Raw genomic sequence first — 15864 nt, 5'->3', positions numbered from 1 at the left:
GACCATCTATCCCACCCCGTTATGGATTGATCGGCCAATTACTTTTTTTACGCTAAAAAATAAAAAAAATATATAGAAACAAAGAAAACAAAACAACTAGCAGGAAGCTTACATACACGGAATCACTTTTACATGAAATATTCAAACGAGAAGAAACCATCGACCTCTTCTAAACTATAATGGATGTCAGATTTCTCCATATAACTTCTCCATCCAATGAGCATCAAACTCATTAGGAATTAGAATAGTTGACCAAGTGAAAAAAAAGTACATTCATGTGAGTAAGGAGACAAAAAAGCAAAGGACAAAAAGATGATATGATAGTTCATACGATGACTTTAAACCTAGTACATGCCGACAATATACTTTATGTCAAATATCTTTTACAGGTATCCTGTAAAAAGTGGGTCTTTTGTAAGAAGTGTAAGAAATAATCTTGGAATGACAAGTGTCCCTCCTCTTAATTAATTCAAAAGGGTAGATTAGTAATTGTATTTTTTTGTCATTTAATTGATTTACAATATAACTGAAAAAAAAAACTGACTATGAGAATGTTTAGGGATTGATCACAGTTCACGTCATCTTGTTAACCTTCCGTCATCGTCTTCTCCGAACTCCGATTCAGATCATCTTCTCCGATTTGAACAAAATATATTTAGGGAGTCCAGCGATGCAGGTTAATGTGTATCATAGTGTTTTATTCTGGTGTTCTATTAAGTTGTATGGTGTTATATTCATAGAAAGTTGCTGGGGATTCCAGATAAAACACCATGACTTGAATCATGGCGTGGTGTTTTATCTGGTGACATTGTTCATGGCATAGTGTTTTAAACATCTGGAGACAAAACACCACGCCATGAACAATGTCTCCAGATAAAACACCACGGCATGAATAATGTCTCCAGATAAAACACCACACCATGAACAATGTCTCCAGATAAAACACCACGCTATGAACAATGTCTCCAGATAAAACACCACGCCATGAATAATGTCTCCTGATAAAACACCATGACTTGAATCATAGATGTTTAAAACACCACACTATGAACAAGGTCTCCTGATAAAACACCATGACTTGAATCTGGGAATGTTTTGTATTTATAAAACACTACGCCATGAACAATGTCTCCAGATAAAACACCACGCCATCAACAATGTCTCCAGATAAAACACCATGACTTGAATCTGCGATTACGTTTTAAAAATCTGGGAATGTTTTTTAAAGTATGAAGAAATTCGCTGATTTTTTTTTTTGGAGATTGATGGCGGTTACATATAATTCGCTGATCTTTAGGAGTTTGATGGGTGGTTTTGAAACGGTTACCATATTTGAAATGTTGGAAAAGTCACTATTGCCCTTCAATTTTACAAAAGCCCCTTCTAATTAAAACACAATTTACACTTTAATACCCTATTGATCTCAACCATTAGATCAAAGATCCAATGGCTTAAAACACTTCTTACACTTCTTACACTTTGGACACTTTTTACCATATCCCTACCCATCTTTTACATGTCATTTGTTAACAATCATCTTCATATATTTCGACACGGTTTACCTCTCACATAATTATCTTTTCCAATTACAAACATATATTTTAATGTAAAACATGATTAATTAGTCTTCTCCTCTATATATATAATTTGGGGTCATAAGTATAGGCACCTACTTAAATCACTAAATTATTCCTTACAAATAATAATAAAACCAAATGGCTGGAGATTGTTGCCATTTTAAACACAAGCAACACAAGATAAAGAAAGGGTTATGGAGCCCTGAAGAAGATGAAAAACTCTTCTCCTACATTGTCAAATTTGGTGTTGGATCTTGGACTTCTGTTCCTCATCGTGCCGGTCTCTCTCTCTCTCTCTCTCTAGATATACATATACATATAGATATATGTAATTATATATGTGTATGTTTACTAACTTTTGTTTTGTGAGCAGGATTAGAGAGGTGCGGAAAGAGTTGTAGGCTTCGATGGGTGAACTACTTGAGGCCGGGTCTCAAAAGAGGTAGCTTTTCGCAACAAGAACAAGATATCATACTTTACCTTCATCAACTTTTTGGAAACAGGTATATAGATAGACGTTCAATACAAAACCATATTTAAAAAGAGATATGCGAGAATCACACATTATATAAATCATTTTACATACTGCTTTAAATGTGACATATAAGATGGTTATGTAATCGTCACCCTTCCTCTTTTTCAATGCATTTGAATAGCACTACGTACGAGTGGTTCTTGACTTAAATATGGTTTTGAATCGTTGATATGGAAAACAAATTATGTGTGATTTACGTAACAATGATTTGGAAATCTTTTATCCAACGCTACAGGTGGGCTCAGATTGCTACACAGTTGCCTGGAAGAACAGATAACGAGATCAAGAACTTTTGGAACTCGTGTTTGAAGAAGAAGTTGATTAAACAAGGGATTGATCCAAACACCCACAAACCGATTTTTGCCTCTAACGAGTGTAACAAAAACATTATTCCAAGGGGAAAGCCGGTTGAATTGCAGGAAGCTTTTCATATGAACAACAATGGTGGGTTGACATTTGGAGAAAATTTCATGAAAAGTAACTTGTTTGTAGACGAATCTGAGATGGGTATCGATCCAATGGGGTTTGATTGCAATCTTTTTGAGCAATATAAGCAGATAAATTGTGAAACATCATCACCAAGCTTCGATTTTTCTGATACTTTGGCTTCAAGAACAATGATGGATACATTCATTAAAGAGGAATCAAGAGAGAGTTCGAGTTGTACTAACTATTCAAACATGAACAATCTTTCTGCAGAAATCTGTAAGTATGAAGAATGGAATGCAAGCGAGTGGCAAGAATTGCAGAAGGTACTAGCTTCTAATGGAGATCTGGATAGTTACCCGATGGGGTTGCTATCCGAAAACCTTCTAGGGGCGTTGTTCGCTAATTGATAGACCGACGATCACGAGTTCAGTCATGCTAACAACTTCCACGAGAGTGAAAGACACATACTTCCATTTTCTGACTATTAACGAGGTCCACGTTTGACAACAAGAAACTAAATAAGACTTGTGTCGATTGGCATGGGGATTTTTATGATATGTTTGGGTGTGTCGTTAATACTTATCTTTGATCTTATTATGGAGCTACAGAAACGATTCGTGTTTGATTGATTGAAAGGGTTAGTGTAACATCTTCTTTGAATGTTGTATATCGACCGGGAATAAATATATATCGATTGGTTCTTATATGAAATAATGGTTATACAGGTCTAGAGTTAGAATAATACTGTTATAGTGTCCAAAAGGTCCAGTACAAAAAAACTCAAAATTTGGTAGATGCGTGATACGAAAGCAACCAGACATTCACTGTCAGAATCTCTAATACGTCAAGTGACTTGGATCGCAACTTTCACTACATCATTGTCTTACGAAAATGTGTGTCCGGTCATGAAACTCGATAACAAGAAGCATATTTGTTTGCCAACTCATAAAGATAACTGTGACATATAGAAGTTATCTATAAAGGTAAGCCTGCAAAAATGGATGGGTGGGCTGGGGTTAGGTAACAGGTCAAAACAAGTTCTTACCAAAATAGGCTCGGGTTGAAACGGGTCATTTTAAATAAAAGGATCAGAATGGGTACACATGCTATTTGTTTTTATGTAGGCTAACAGTAGTTGAGGTGGCAGCAGCCGTGGTGGTTGTAGAGAATGAGAGGCGGTGGTAGTGGCGGTGGTGACGGGCTCGTGGCGGCAACAACAGGGAGGTAGTGGTGTTCGCCGTTCAGTGATGCTGGCCCATTTTAACCCATTGTATAAGTTGAGCAATACCCAAATCAACACATTTCTTGACAAATGGGTCATGAATCATGATAATGTTATAAAGTGGATGGCTTTTCTTATGTATTAGCTATAGTTTTTTGTTCCGTAATGCATGTGAAGATGAAGCTTCATCTCTTCGATAACACATGAAAGCCTATTGTTATTAAATACTCTACCGACCACAATTTGGGTGTCAAAATACAACTCATCTCGTCGAATACCCCTGTTAGTAGAAAATTTAATGAACCGAAAGAGACCCCTTGTTCCACTTCCACCGATGATGAGTTGCTAAAAGCATACGCAAGAGGTCACGGTTCTAAAAAAGATATGTGGTCACTAAAGTATCTACTATCTACAAGTAGTTGTGATGTTCTTATCACGGGTACGCACTCGCCAGAGAGACATGATCATTGTTGTACAACATCACGAGTACCCCACACTCATCACGTACAAGTATACACGCGTCGCAATTATTTTTCATTGCTATTCCTATAGATGAACAATGTCCACAACACTAACAGAAAAAGATGATGAATATTATGTAACTGAACCATGATCTTTTAGTATTAGACAATAGCTTTACCTAGTACGGGACAGTGGTAAAGATATTCCCTTAATCTGTTTGACGTAAAGAGATCGGTACGAAGGTAAAAGGTTAACTAGTTTCCTGTTCAAATTCATCCCCTTCAGACTCTTCTGCATTGTCAGCATCATCATCGTCAGCCTCATCATCAAAGTCTTCTTTGTCATTCTCAACTGATGTTTTCCCGATCACAATGAGGTTGCTATTTATCTTCCTGATGTCATTGTACTGCAAAAACAAATTCATCACAGATTACGATAAAAGTCGGTTAAGAAATAAAGAAATAGATTAATAGCTTTGATTTATAAACTTCATATTTAAAATAAAACTATGTTGTTATAGATTTGAAATCCTATGTTAATCGATGCTTTTTCACAAATCATTATGGCCACCTCGGGTTTTAAAACGTGCGAGGAGCTCGGAGCCATTTAGGTGCCGAAAGTCGAAACAAGAGTTTCACGTACGCGAAGTGTTTCTCTATGTACAACCAAATAAGCTTTATGTATAGCGAGAACTACGCAGTCAATTGCGGTGCTATAGCAGTTGGCAGACACGGGTAAAATAACAGTCCATAATAGTGGACCCGATACTATCGGTGCTATTGGCCGCTATTTGACCTTCCCGGACAGCGGTCATAGCAGCAAATTTCAAGGTCTTACAGTTTCGGGCCAAAAGTACCACAAAATTCATTTTTTTTTTTGGAATAACCAAAAACCTAATTACACCTAATCCTAAATTGTGTGTGCGACATCATCATTCTCTCATCACTGGGCTGACTGGCTTGAGGCTTTTGACTGAAGGAAGATTTCACAGGCTTATGATTAGATCATGTTTCAAATACTGACACTTTTGTGTTTTGACTTTTGATATTGCTATTATTATTTTGAATTATATGCGTTTTAAGTTTTTATACACACACACACACACATATATACATAAACTTTGCATGATATAAAAATTACCGATATACCACCGCTATAACCTATATCTCGAATAGCGGACCTTGACCGCTATTTGATTTTGGACCACTATAACTGCATAGAGCGAGAAGTTGCATCTCTCTCATCTCTTTTACATATCAGCCACCTACAGACCCTAATTTTGACCAATATGTGCATAAGGCTGCCTCAAGGCCCTGAGGCAATTTCCAAATTGCCTCGTGCCTTAGGCGAGCGTGCATGAGGCACATTTTTTAAGACCAAAAGTGGCCACATGAGTAAGTATTAGTTTTGTTTATTAAATCTACGAAAAAAATCAGGACATAAGTAACAGGTCAGCCCGACTTATTCAACTGTTTTCAAAATGAACCATTTTGACCCGTTACCAAATCTGACCTGACCCGCCCATTTTGCAACCTCTATAGTCGATCTGACGAGATGTCTGTATGTTATTACTTAAGAGGGAACTATAGGAATTTTTTATGTTTACCACTTTAGGTTGCTTGCAGAACTGAACAAAAATACACACTTTTGTAAGTTATAGTAGATAGTATATGACAGTTCCTGCTTTATTATCTTTGCAGCCTAGCTAATAATATATGAGCGATAGTGCGATACTCATGGTTTTAAAAAACGGTTGAGGCGTGCGCCTCGAGGCACGCCTCAAGGCGAAACGGCCAAAAAACGATTCTGAGGCGCGCCTCAGGGGGTTTATACTGTATGTGCGCATCAGAGGGGCTGAGGCGCTAAAATGGCTGCGCCTCAGGTGCGCCTCATGGGTTTTTGATATTTGTTTTTGATGTTTTTGAGTTTTTGTGTCAATTTCAAGCAATTTATGTCTTTTTATGGTGTTTTTTTATTGTTTTGATGAATTGAAGATGAATTTAGTTAGTATTACAATTTTTATAAGATATATAATATTTATATTTATTTTTTAACACCGCCTCGGGCTTACGCCTCGGTTCGCCTCGAGGCTTACGCCTCGTGAGGCGAAGGGAAAACGCCTCGAAACTCGTTTCCGTTTTTTTAAACCTTGGCGATACTATCTAAACACTAGGCCAATTTGAGTCAACCTCAAGTTGTCCACATGATGAACTGTAAACTTGGTATGATTGTGAGTAATTTAACTTATATGACAGATGATTCCATCTTACTTTCGAAATCCATTTACATTTAACTGATGTATCTGCAAACAGGATTCAAAAACCTACCGTGTGATGTGAGTGACAATCTGAATTCTGAACCTTAACGTTGAAACCTAACTAATAATATAGGTATGTGATATGCACACACATCAAATTAGGGCGGGCAATTTCAAACACGGACACGAAAACACGATACGAAACGACACGATCTTAACAAGTTCGTATTTGACCCTTAACAGGTTTCGTTTGTGTCTTAAATAGGTTGACACAATAAGACCTGTTAATTTCCGTGTTGTGTTCGTGTTTACCTATTTCGTGTCCGTGTCTTATCGTGATCGTGTCTGACACGATATGTCAGCCCTAGACTCCACACACCACGTCACCACCCCTCCAGGGCGGGTTTGTGTCTTAATAGGTCGCTTCGTGTTTTAGCAGGTCATGTTTGTGTCTTAACAGGTCGTATGATACGCTTGTAAGTTTTCTCGCGTCTTAACACGTCGTGTTCGTATAACCTATTTACTATCAGGTTCGTGTTCGTGTTTGAAAAAACTGACACGATAAGATTCCGTGTCGTGTTCCTGTTTACTTGTTTCGTGTTCATGTCTTAACATGTCGTGTGTCTGACATGATATGCCAGCCCTACATCAAATAGTAAATTCAATAGAAACCTATTAGTAAACCACACATCATTAGTTCAATTATACGTCCAATAGTGTTCAAAATACTCAATTAGGTTTTAACTTTTAACACATGAAATCGAACCAACACAATACAGTAAACTGAGAAACCTTCGTTTTAACCGTCGAAATCATCTCTAGCAAGTCATAAAATCAACAAAATCATCATAAATTCAACTACTAAACCACAGATCTAGCATTCAACAGTATTTCAAATTACAATTAGGTTTTCCGAACTGATATTAAACTACAGGACAGTCAAAATTACATCTAAAGTTCATGAAATCAACAAATGAAACACGAATATGTACATATATGAACAATTGAATGTTAGAAATTAGAGAGAGAGAGAGAGAGTTGAGATATACGGACCTTTTCTTCGAGTTCAGATTCCTCAATGGCAAGGAGTAACTCCTCGCTGTGCGGCTTAGGCCACTGCGGAGCTAGGAGGTGCGACGACGGAATCATCCTCGTCGACGTCGGAAACTGCGTCATGAACGACGGAAACTGCAACATCGTCGGTGGTTTCGTATGAGACTCGAGGGGTCTTTCAAATTTCAAATCAGTAATAATTATAAATTTTAGGGCATCTTTGGCTAAGCTTTTTTAACAACTTTTTTTAACAACTTATTGACTTATTGGTTTTTTAAAAAGTCATAAGCTCTAAATTGGTGTTTGGCAATAAGGGTGTATGTGAGTGGGAAAAGTGACTTTTCCAAAAAGTCACTCCATACTGACTTTTCAAAAAACTAATAAGTCAATAAGCACTTTTTAAAAAGCTTAGCCAAACATGCCCTTAATAAGATAATAACATATTTTTAGTTTCAATGGAAGTGGTGAGAACATAATTAGGATTGAGAACATAATTAGCGAAATTAAGACTTTGGGTTCCTTTGGTTTTCGTATAGATCTAGGTTTAAAGGGATAGGTTGGGAGATTGGTGTGCTTTTGTAAATATGTAAGGAGTTTTCGGTTGTTGTTCTTTTTTTGGTTGGCCCGGTTTAGGTTGGCTGGTTTGTGAATGAAGTTTAAACTTCGAAAAAAAAATGAAAGTGGTGAGATTCTCTCGCACACTATTGTTACTTTTTTTTACAGGCAAAACGAGTAAAAAATATTGTTACTTGTTATAGCAACTGATAGTGAAATCCAAAAAATAAAGTGGTGAATAGGTTGATCGAAAACATTTATTAAAAATGAATATCATTATCGATATTGTTTGATTGGAATTGGTTCGGTTACCGGCACTCGTATAGTATAGCTTACGATACAAAAAAAAAATGCATTGTTTTGAATACAATATTATTTCCACAAAATTTATACTAGAATATCGAGAGAAAAAATAAACAAAGTTAACAAACGCAAATAATTAATTCAAAATCAAATCAAATAAAATAAATTTAAATATAAATTAAACAAAATATTAAAACACCAAGTTTACTATTTATCAGCCTTATCTTTTATGTGTAAAATTAGGGTCGTAGTTACCCACGTGTTGTGCAAGGACGCTGTTAGAATCCAGAACGTATAACACACCATAACAACCAATGAATAAATTCGTAAAATTAAATAAAATGATATCTAAATGCGTTATGTTATTCGTGTCGTAACTCAGCTCTAAACATTAAAATAATAAGAAAATGTAAAACAATATAGTAAATAACAAAGGTAAAAAAGGTAAACGAAAAAAAGATAGAAACTCGGTTGGTTTCAGTGCACTTGTTACAACAAAGAAAAAGAAAAGTTAAAAAATATGTTCAAAAGAGTATCGACGCGTTTGTTAACAAAATTAAACTAAAAAAGAAACTTCGTCACACTCGTTATATAGTAAAGAAAAAGAAAAGTTAATAATAATAATAATAATAATAATAATAATAATAATAATAATAATAATAATAATAATAATAATAATAATTGATAACAAAGGTTGGAGTAGGTAGGGATGGTAATTGGTCGGGTTTGGGACGGGTTTAGGTAATCCTAACCCCAAACCCGGTTTGATATGCTTGTCCCAAACCCGTTGGATTCTAGCGGGTGAATACCCATCAGGTTTTGGGTATACCCGTTAAGTTAAAAATATTACCGGTCATGTATACCCGAACCAAAACTCATCAGGTATCTATAGGGTAACTACTAATCAATTACATTTCGTATTATCACTATAAAGATATATTTTAAATAACTACAATGTGTACCAGCGGCGGGTCTAGAAATCATTATACGGGCAATGTTTCAAGAAAAAAGTTCTAAAGGGGTAATGAAATCGAAAAAACGTCATTTTTCTCCAAAATTTACACTACCGTCGGAGCGTCAAGCGGCAACGGGGGTTACCCCTTGTGTAACAACCCGCACGTTCGAGCGTTGTTACTACTTGTTATACTCGTTACGCCTAGCACCAGAGATTCAGATCATAATGTACCTATATCGCATACATCGTTATATCGCAATATGTCTGCATAATATCGCATATTCTATCACTATCACATCACATCGCACTTGCTGACAACCACTAAGATGTCGAGTGAGGACCAATTCTACCCTCCTTGATAAGCCGTGATGTGTCGCAGTGCAACTCATTACTAACAACACACATCGCATCACACATTAACGTTCACGATGTCATGGAGTGAGGACCTACTTTACCCTCCTCGATGACCGTGAAGCGTCGCAAGTAATCGCGTAATCAAAGCAAAAACCCGGATAATGTATCGCAACTTTGTAATATGAATACGTAAGTACGGCCCCTTGTGATTAACTATATATATATATATATATGTATATATAATAATGATAACTAAATATAGGAAACGCGTACCCAAGACTGTCGCAACGCTCAAAACGGTGAATTTCTTCGCACCGAAGACCCAACCAGAATGGCCATCCGGACGGATGGGCCATCCGCACGGATGGGCCATCCGAACGGATGGGCCATCCGAACGGATGGGCCATCCGACCCAACACACCAAACCTCCTCTACCCTTCTCTCTTGCTTATAAATAGCCTGTCACATCACTCAAACAGTGATGTGACAGCTCCCACTCGACCAGCACACTCTTGGACCCGATTCTCTTGATTTTCACGCGATCCAGGTAAGATCTCAAATAGAAACTTGTACTTCTATGATCTACACTCAATTCTACACCATTTTATCTTTTAAAACTCAACTAATAACCGTGAAATCTACTGATTTGAGGTGTTCAAGGATGATGTCACCAAGAGTTCTTATGAACTTCAAGGTGTGATCTCATTTTACCATAAACAACTCAGATCTGGGTGATTTCCACCTGTTTTTATAACAATCTCCCCTAAAATCTGTGTATCTAGTGAAAGAATCGTGCGATTTCGGGTTAAACATGGGAAAACCATCAGAAACGGCCAGATCTGATGGAACGGGGTGGTTCCCGGCCGTTAGAACGGATCGAAACTGATGAAATCCAAGATCTTTTTGGGTTTTATTTTTATCTATTTACAATCCTACTCGTTATGATTTGTTTAGAACGTTTCATATGAGAAATTACTTAATTGGGCATAACATGCCTTTTTTAAAATTCCATTTATATACAAGTTCACATACCTCACGGGAGAAATCACTCACACTCGGCCGAAGGTGTATTTTTAGTGAATCACTCGAGAGCGGCATGGAACTTATTCCTACCATAAGATTGCCAAGCAATCAATCCTCCTCCTTTTTAACTTGTTACCTTTGTAAATATCAAGAGGACTTTTTTGGGTAAAGGCTTGGGCTAAAGGTGGATGAATGGGTTAGTGGTTAGTAGAAAAGGGCGAAAAGCGTAAAAAGCGTCGGTTCTCGTAAAACATTTTGTTTTAGTGACTTTTTATTTCGAAGTATTTCTTCAAACAAGCTTTTGTTTTAAGAGCTTTGTTTGTTTATTTCAAACTTCATTATTATTATTATGATTATTATTATTATTTTTTTTAGTCACACGAAAACCGAGCTTGTTACTAAAATAAAGGGTAAAAATAAAAAAGTTTTTGGTGGGTAAAAAGGTTTTAGGGTAAAGAAATGAAAGGTTTAGGCTCAAAGGGGTTAACTAGGAGGATTTTGGGTAGGTGGTAAAAAAAAATTGAAAAATAATGGTGTAGAAAGAAAAAAGGGTTAGTCCTAATGCCTCCATCATTTACTTACTTGGGTTTAAGTTGGTAAGGACTGGGAATGAATCGTCGTGGCAAGTTCTAGAGTCGTAAGAACCAAGCGGCTATTCACACAAGAAACGAAAAATGAGCATTTAGTCTAAAGATGTATATTTGTATGCTCAATAAAGGCTCAAAACTCACTTTTTGTGGGAATGGGTTTTTCTATGTGAACAAGTATATATAATCAAATTTTAACTAAGCTTGTTATGCCCGTTTCATAATTTTCTTATGTTGGTTCTTTTTATCACGACGCTATTGGTTGTAAATTTGTAAAAATATAACCTTATTAATCTTAGAATTCCCAACTTAAACTTTAGACAAGTAAAAAAAATTGAAATTTTTGAAAAAAATTTGGGGTGATCAGCGGTTCCAATAGAGTTTTGTGTGCCAAAAATAAATTTTTAGGTTGATTAGATGTGTAATATAGTGTTAAAAGCAAAGATTTTATGTTACTGGCAGTCTGGACACGGCCCTGTGTTCAGGTGCCAGTAACGAAAATTAAAGAAAAGAAACAGAAGCCTGGACACGGGGGCGTGTCTGGTGAACACGGCCCGTGTCCAGTTACCTGAACTGGGCATTTTTCTGCAGGGGGTTCAGCACGGGGCCGTGTTGGTTGGACACGACCCGTGTTGAACCTTCTGTGTTGGAGAAATTGATGTCGGGTTGCCTTGTTCTTGTGCATGGGGTCATGTTTCTCGTTTCCCTTTTCATCCTTTACCACCATGAGTGTGTTTTATTTATTATGGATCATCCAAAGTTTAAAACCATCATTTCATTGAAATCATAGAGAGATCTTACATAGTCCTAAATTTATATTAAGCTAGATAAGAAAACAAAGAAGCAGTAAACCCTGGAGTTCTAGCCTACACATTATTTTAATTAGCAAAATTTCCAAGAAGCTAGTAGTCTTGGTTAGATATGGCCTTATAGAACTCCTTATTCCAGGTGTGGTTTTCCTGATATGTCGGCGAGCCACTCCTCCACCTCCCTTGGAAGGAGAAAAGAGGGCTCATTAGCGTCAGTTTGAGGGGTTGCGATTTCCACCGGGATCTCTTGTTGGTGTTCCATGGGAGGTTCCGCCTGAAAGTCGTCCCACCCGGTAGGGTTGTTAACTCCGAGTGCCAGGTTCCAATCCTGTTGAGGGAGGACCGGTTCCATCGGGGGTGTCACAAGAATATTTAACCTCTGGTGCAAGAGGTTAATTTCTTGGAAGCTACTATCGAGTCCCACCGTAAGATCGTTAATACGGTCGATTAAGACCTCCTCTACTGACGTCATTTCGTCGAGGGACTCCCTTAATGCTATTACATAATGCACAAGTGTAGCTTCAATGGAGGGCCTCCTTCCTCTTCGGTTGTCTGATGAATGCACGGAAGATGTTTCGCTGTTTTCACTCGACATTCTACGAAAAACAAACTAAAGATAGTTTATTTGCTGAAACAGTAGACCGGACACGGCCCCGTGCCCAATGAGCACGGCCCCGTGTTCATCTTTCTACAGAGTTTTGGAGCAGGGAAACTTGAAGTTTTAAGTTATTTTCTGAACTTGTGGGGTCTTTTTAAATATTAGTAACTTAAAACAATGTTTTACAACATATTTAAGATTCCCTGATCAAAACTCATCAATCCCTACCACAAAGCTTGAAAAATTCAAACTTTAATGGAGGTTCTTGGAGAAAGATAAAGAAGAAGGAAATGGTTAAAAGAGGAAAGGACAAGATGGGTTGTTGGAAACTTCTTTTAAAACTTACCTAGGATAGTTGAGAGAAGATTCCTTCAAATCTCTGTCCCAAGTTGGTCTAAATGTGCAGAATTCTTGGCTGCATTTATAGAAAACGACAGCATCCTGGACACGGCCCCGTGTTCAGTGGGCACGGCCCCGTGTGCAGATGGAATTCTGACACAGTTTGTCCGTATTCTGACGTAAGGATCAGAAGGGAATCTTTTGGTGGGCGCGGGGACGTGTTGGATGGACACGGCCCCGTGTCGAGAGACTGTTTTATGAAGTTTGTCTAAAAATTTTTTTTTAAGGAACTTAATAGTATCGGGTGGCTCTTGACTGGTTGGAACAACCCCAAAGTGCCTAAGATACCTTAATTGTCCTAGACTAAGGCGAGAACGCAAGAGGTTGTCGGTGAGGGTAATTCCTATTTTCATTCTAGGTGGACAAGTCCAACCCTTTCCCGGGCTCTCGTTAAAGAAGGTGTATGCCGAATCGCTCAGGTCTATGTATGCACCGAACGAAGTCGATGGAGAGTCCTTCACGGCACAATCGGCACAGGGACGACTATCGTCCAAGTCATCGCTAGGTATGAAGGTATTTTTGGGAGCAACGAGGTTGTCGGAATGCAATCCCAACATTTCTTCATGGTCATCGTCTTGGGGTGGATCAATAAAATCCTTCCTAAGCTCTTTTGACCAATTTAGAATTAGCTCTTCTAGTTGAAATAACTCGTCAAGGAGCATTTCTCCTAGAATATCTGGCTGGGCGCATTCGAGGGAGAGATAGTGATTATTTTTACTTTCGCCCCTCTTAAGGTTATAAGGAATCGGTGGGTCTATGTAGTGGAGCCTATAATTTAGAAAGTAACATTTTACTTCTTCATGTTCGCCTCCACATAATTGACACCACGTACCATAAGAGTGCCGAAAGTAAAAAGAATTACTATCACTCATGTTTATGTCAGAAATTACCAACCGCCTGGATCTAACGGTTCTGTTTTCAGTAAGTGAATCTTGGGCACGGGGGCGTGTTGAGTGGGCACGGCCCCGTGTTCAGCTTACTGTCTGACTTAAAACAGGATTGCCAGTTCCAATTATTGAGCACGGGGGCGTGTTCAGCGGGCATGGCCCGTGCTGAGCTCTGCAGAAGCTGAAAAACTAAGAAAATCCTAAAAATTAAAAAGAAAAAATAAAAAGATGATTAGGCCGTTGATTCCTAACTTTCTTAAAATCCTTGTGTCCCCGGCAACGGCGCCAAAAACTTGATGCGTGTTAGTGTATATATGTTTTTTATGTATATTTTAAGCCCTTTTTACACTTTTAGCCAAGTTTTAAATTTATTAAACACGATATTTACTAACACTAAACACACATATGGGCAAGTGCACCCATCGTGGACGTAGTATAGTGTTGGTAAGATACCGAGGTCGTCCAAGGACACAAGAGCTTTTAGTACCGGTTTATCCTCAACGTCTAATCAAATCAAAAAGTTAGAAAAGATTTTTAAACTTAAAAAATAAAAACTAACTAAATGCTGAAAATAAAATAAAATAAAAACAGATAGACAAGATGAATCACTTGGATCCGACTCGTGTATTAGTATAACCTTTGATTATTTTCGCACTTTTGCACTTATTTAAGAGATTATCTTAGTTATTGTAGTAGGCCCCTCTTTTGAAGGCGACGTTACCCTCAACCCAGTAGTTTGAGTCAGCAAGGATACAATCCTAAAGGGTTGGATTATTGGAAGATAATGAATTAAGTTATTAATGCAAATTATGGTAGGCCCCGCTTTTGGCGGTGACGTTACCCTCGACTAAGTAGTCTGAGTCAGCAGGGATACAGTCCCAAATAGCCGGGTTATAGTATTAATAGTAGTTAACTTATGAGGGGGTCAAAGAGTTTGGATCCCCGCCATCCAATGCCTATGGGCATTGAAGGAGATCCTACTAAATTTGACCCAGGTCCCTCCCAGGACCTCTAAACGCTGAACAAGGGCAAGACCCTTACCAAACCATTCCCTTAACCCCCGACCAGGTAGCCAACATACCTCCATATAGACCGTGGAGATATGAATGGTGAAAATCTTTTATTTTATATAGATAGTAAAATAATGCCAAGACACCACGGACAAACGATAAGGAAAGATCACCTTCAACATAAGCAACTAGTTATTAAAGTCATTAATACAAAACCAAATAAAAAGTGCAAAAGATTGAAAATAAAAAGTATTAAACTAAACACTTGTCTTCACCAAGTGATGTAAGAGACTTAGGCAGACATGGCCTTGATTGTCAAGAACTCTTACGATCAATCTTGGATCCCGAGACGACTCACACACTCTATGATGGACAATGGATGATGGTGGTGGATGATGGTGTTGTGATGGTGGTAGTTGGTGGATGAAGTGTGAGAGAGGTGGTGTGCCAAGGGATGAGTTGCAATGAAACCAAGCACTCCTATCTATAGGCTGAACAGAAGGCTGGGCATGGCCCCGTGTCCGCTGGACACGCCCCCGTGCCTGTCTGACACTCTCTCTCTTCATTAATTGTAATTCGCAATTACAATTAATGCGCCTGCTGTACTTTCGCCACGCCCCCGTGTCCGCTGGACACGGCCCCGTGATGGGCAGTAGAAGCTTCTATAGGTTTGTCTTTTCTGCTGCTTCTTGGGCACGGCCTCGTGCTGGCTGAGCACGGGGCGTGTTCAGTCTTCTGCCTTCTCTATTTTGCTTGGGAGGATGCTGTTGAGGGGTCGGGCAATCCACTTATATTCCTTTTCTTGTATTTATGTTAGATTTAGCTGTCTTTTTGCTTCTTTTGTGAATT

General features: G+C 38.2%; 2 protein-coding genes across 2 annotated transcripts; one reads left to right on the top strand and one right to left on the bottom strand.

Annotated features, from left to right (window-relative positions):
* The first annotated feature begins 1602 nt into the window (after positions 1-1602).
* On the top strand, positions 1603-3247 carry LOC110934458 (transcription repressor MYB5). The gene is made up of 3 exons (XM_022177491.2): positions 1603-1857; positions 1951-2080; positions 2348-3247. The coding sequence occupies exons 1-3, from the start codon at positions 1716-1718 to the stop codon at positions 2946-2948; spliced, it is 873 nt and encodes a 290-aa protein (XP_022033183.1). The 5' UTR covers positions 1603-1715; the 3' UTR covers positions 2949-3247.
* Positions 3248-4276: 1029 nt separating this feature from the next.
* On the bottom strand, positions 4277-7743 carry LOC110935966. The gene is made up of 2 exons (XM_022178316.2): positions 7536-7743; positions 4277-4631 (listed from the first exon to the last, which is right to left on the bottom strand). The coding sequence occupies exons 1-2, from the start codon at positions 7677-7679 to the stop codon at positions 4476-4478; spliced, it is 300 nt and encodes a 99-aa protein (XP_022034008.1). The 5' UTR covers positions 7680-7743; the 3' UTR covers positions 4277-4475.
* Between the last annotated feature and the right edge of the window lie 8121 nt (positions 7744-15864).

The sequence above is a fragment of the Helianthus annuus genome, chromosome 4, assembly GCF_002127325.2.
Source record: "Helianthus annuus cultivar XRQ/B chromosome 4, HanXRQr2.0-SUNRISE, whole genome shotgun sequence".
Taxonomy (NCBI): domain Eukaryota; kingdom Viridiplantae; phylum Streptophyta; class Magnoliopsida; order Asterales; family Asteraceae; genus Helianthus; species Helianthus annuus.
The sequence above is the reverse complement of the archived record's forward strand: the minus strand, read 5'-3'. Positions and strand labels throughout refer to the sequence as shown.

What these genes read in the sequence shown, in the direction of transcription:
- LOC110935966 (XM_022178316.2), bottom strand. Translation starts at nt 7,679, where the DNA reads ATGTTGCAGTTTCCGTCGTTCATGACGCAGTTTCCGACGTCGACGAGG. An exon ending in AATCTGAACTCGAAGAAAAG is followed by an intron (nt 4,632 to 7,535) that starts GTCCGTATATCT and finishes TTGTTTTTGCAG; the next exon opens with TACAATGACATCAGGAAGAT.
- LOC110934458 (XM_022177491.2), top strand. Translation starts at nt 1,716, where the DNA reads ATGGCTGGAGATTGTTGCCATTTTAAACACAAGCAACACAAGATAAAG. An exon ending in TTCTGTTCCTCATCGTGCCG is followed by an intron (nt 1,858 to 1,950) that starts GTCTCTCTCTCT and finishes TTTTGTGAGCAG; the next exon opens with GATTAGAGAGGTGCGGAAAG. An exon ending in CATCAACTTTTTGGAAACAG is followed by an intron (nt 2,081 to 2,347) that starts GTATATAGATAG and finishes CCAACGCTACAG; the next exon opens with GTGGGCTCAGATTGCTACAC.